We start from the raw sequence: 1,597 nt of genomic DNA, 5'->3' as shown, positions 1-1,597 counted from the left end.
GGGGAGCGATGTCCCGCGGGGAGGAGGAGGAGGAGGAGGAGGAGGAGGAGATGAGGAAGCGCAGCCCGGGGTGACCCCCGAGGGGGCGGCGGAGCCCCCGGACCCTCCCGGTGAGGGGCCGAGCGGGGGAGCGGGGCTGGAGCCCCCCGGGGACGGTGCAGGGACGGGGAGCGGATCCCCCGAGGGACCGGGGGGACCGGGAGAGGAGCAGCGAGACCCCGGCGGCGACAGCCCGGGGGACTCGGGGATGCCACGGGGGGAGTCGGGAGGGGCGGACGAGCCCGAGGGCTCCGCGCCGGGCAGGGCAGAGCCCGAGGGAGAGGCGGCGGCAGCGGCGGGGACAGAGCCCCGGGACGCGGCCGAAGGTCCGAACGGGACAGAGCCCGAGGACGCGGTGATGGCCCCGGCGGGGACGGAGCACGAAGAAGGGGCCCCGGTGGGGAAAGAGCCCGAGGACGCGGCCGTGGTTCCGAAGGGGACAGAGCCCGAGGACGTGGCGGTGGTCCCGGGAGGGGCAGAGCCAGAGGAGGGGGTGAGGGAGGAAGCCCCGACAGAGAAAGAGCCCGAGGAGGAGGCGACAGTCCCGGTAGAAGCAGAGGGGACAGTCCGGTTGGGGACAGAACCCGCAGAGGTAGAGAGGACAGTCTCGTCGGGGATAGAACCCGGAGAGGGAACAGTCTTGTCGGGGACAGAGCCTCGAGAGGCAGAGGGGACAGTCCCGTCGGGGACAGAGCCCGGAGAGGCAGAGGGGGCAGTCCCGTCGGAGACAGAGCCTGGGGAGGCAGAGGGGACAGTCCTGTCGGGGATCGAGTCCGCAAAGGGGACAGTCCCGTCGGGGACAGAGCCCGGAGAGGCAGAGGGGACAGTCCGGTCGGGGATCGAGTCCGCAGAGGGGACAGCCCCGTCGGGGACAGAGCCCGGGCAGGTGCCAGGACAGGCGGTCCCAGAGGGGACAGAGCCCGGGGAGGCGTCGGGGACAGGCCCCAAGGATGAGGTGCAGGAGGCAGCCCCGACGGGCGCAGTCCCCGAGGAGGCTCTGGGGACGGTCCCCGAGGATGTGCGGGAGGCAACCCCGAGGGAGCCGGTCCCCCAGGATGAGGGGCAGGAGGGAACCCCGGCTGGGACAGTCCCTGAGGAAGGGGCGGCCCCGGCGGGGACAGTCCCCGAGGATGCGGTGCGGGAGGAAAGCCCGGCTGGGACAGAGCCCGAGAATGCGCTGGGGACAGTCCCCGAGGCTGAGGGGCAGGAGGGAGTCCCTGCGGGGACAGTCCCTGAGGATGCGGTCCGGGAGGAAGCCCCGTCGGGGATAGACCCTGAGGATGCGGTGCGGGAGGCGGCCCCGGCTGGGACAGGGCCCGAGGAGGTGCGGGAGGAAGCCCTGGCTGGGACAATCCCTGAGGATGCGGGGCAGGAGGAAATCCCGGCAGGGACAATCCCTGAGGATGCGGGGCAGGAGGAAATCCCGGTGGGGACAATCCCTGAGGACGTGGGGCAGGATGCGGCCCCCTCGGGGACTATCCCTGAGGATGCAGGGCAGGATGTAGCCCCGCCGGGGACAATCCCTGAGGATGCGGTGCGGGAGGAAACCCCGGCGGGG

The 1,597-nt window shown here is 72.6% G+C and overlaps 1 protein-coding gene across 1 annotated transcript; it reads left to right on the top strand.

Moving 5' to 3' along the window:
• Positions 1 to 247: 247 nt before the first annotated feature.
• On the top strand, positions 248 to 1,591 carry LOC113962141 (skin secretory protein xP2-like; the record flags this gene model as incomplete). Its single annotated transcript, XM_027672944.1, has 2 exons — positions 248 to 494; positions 945 to 1,591. Coding segments are annotated over exons 1-2 (894 nt in total), but the record flags the coding sequence as incomplete, so codon positions are not given.
• Positions 1,592 to 1,597: the final 6 nt, after the last annotated feature.

The sequence above is a fragment of the Neopelma chrysocephalum genome, unplaced genomic scaffold (genome assembly GCF_003984885.1).
Source record: "Neopelma chrysocephalum unplaced genomic scaffold, ASM398488v2 Primary Assembly neopelma1_110789, whole genome shotgun sequence".
Lineage (NCBI taxonomy): Eukaryota > Metazoa > Chordata > Aves > Passeriformes > Pipridae > Neopelma > Neopelma chrysocephalum.
This window is presented reverse-complemented; position numbering and strand designations above follow the sequence as displayed.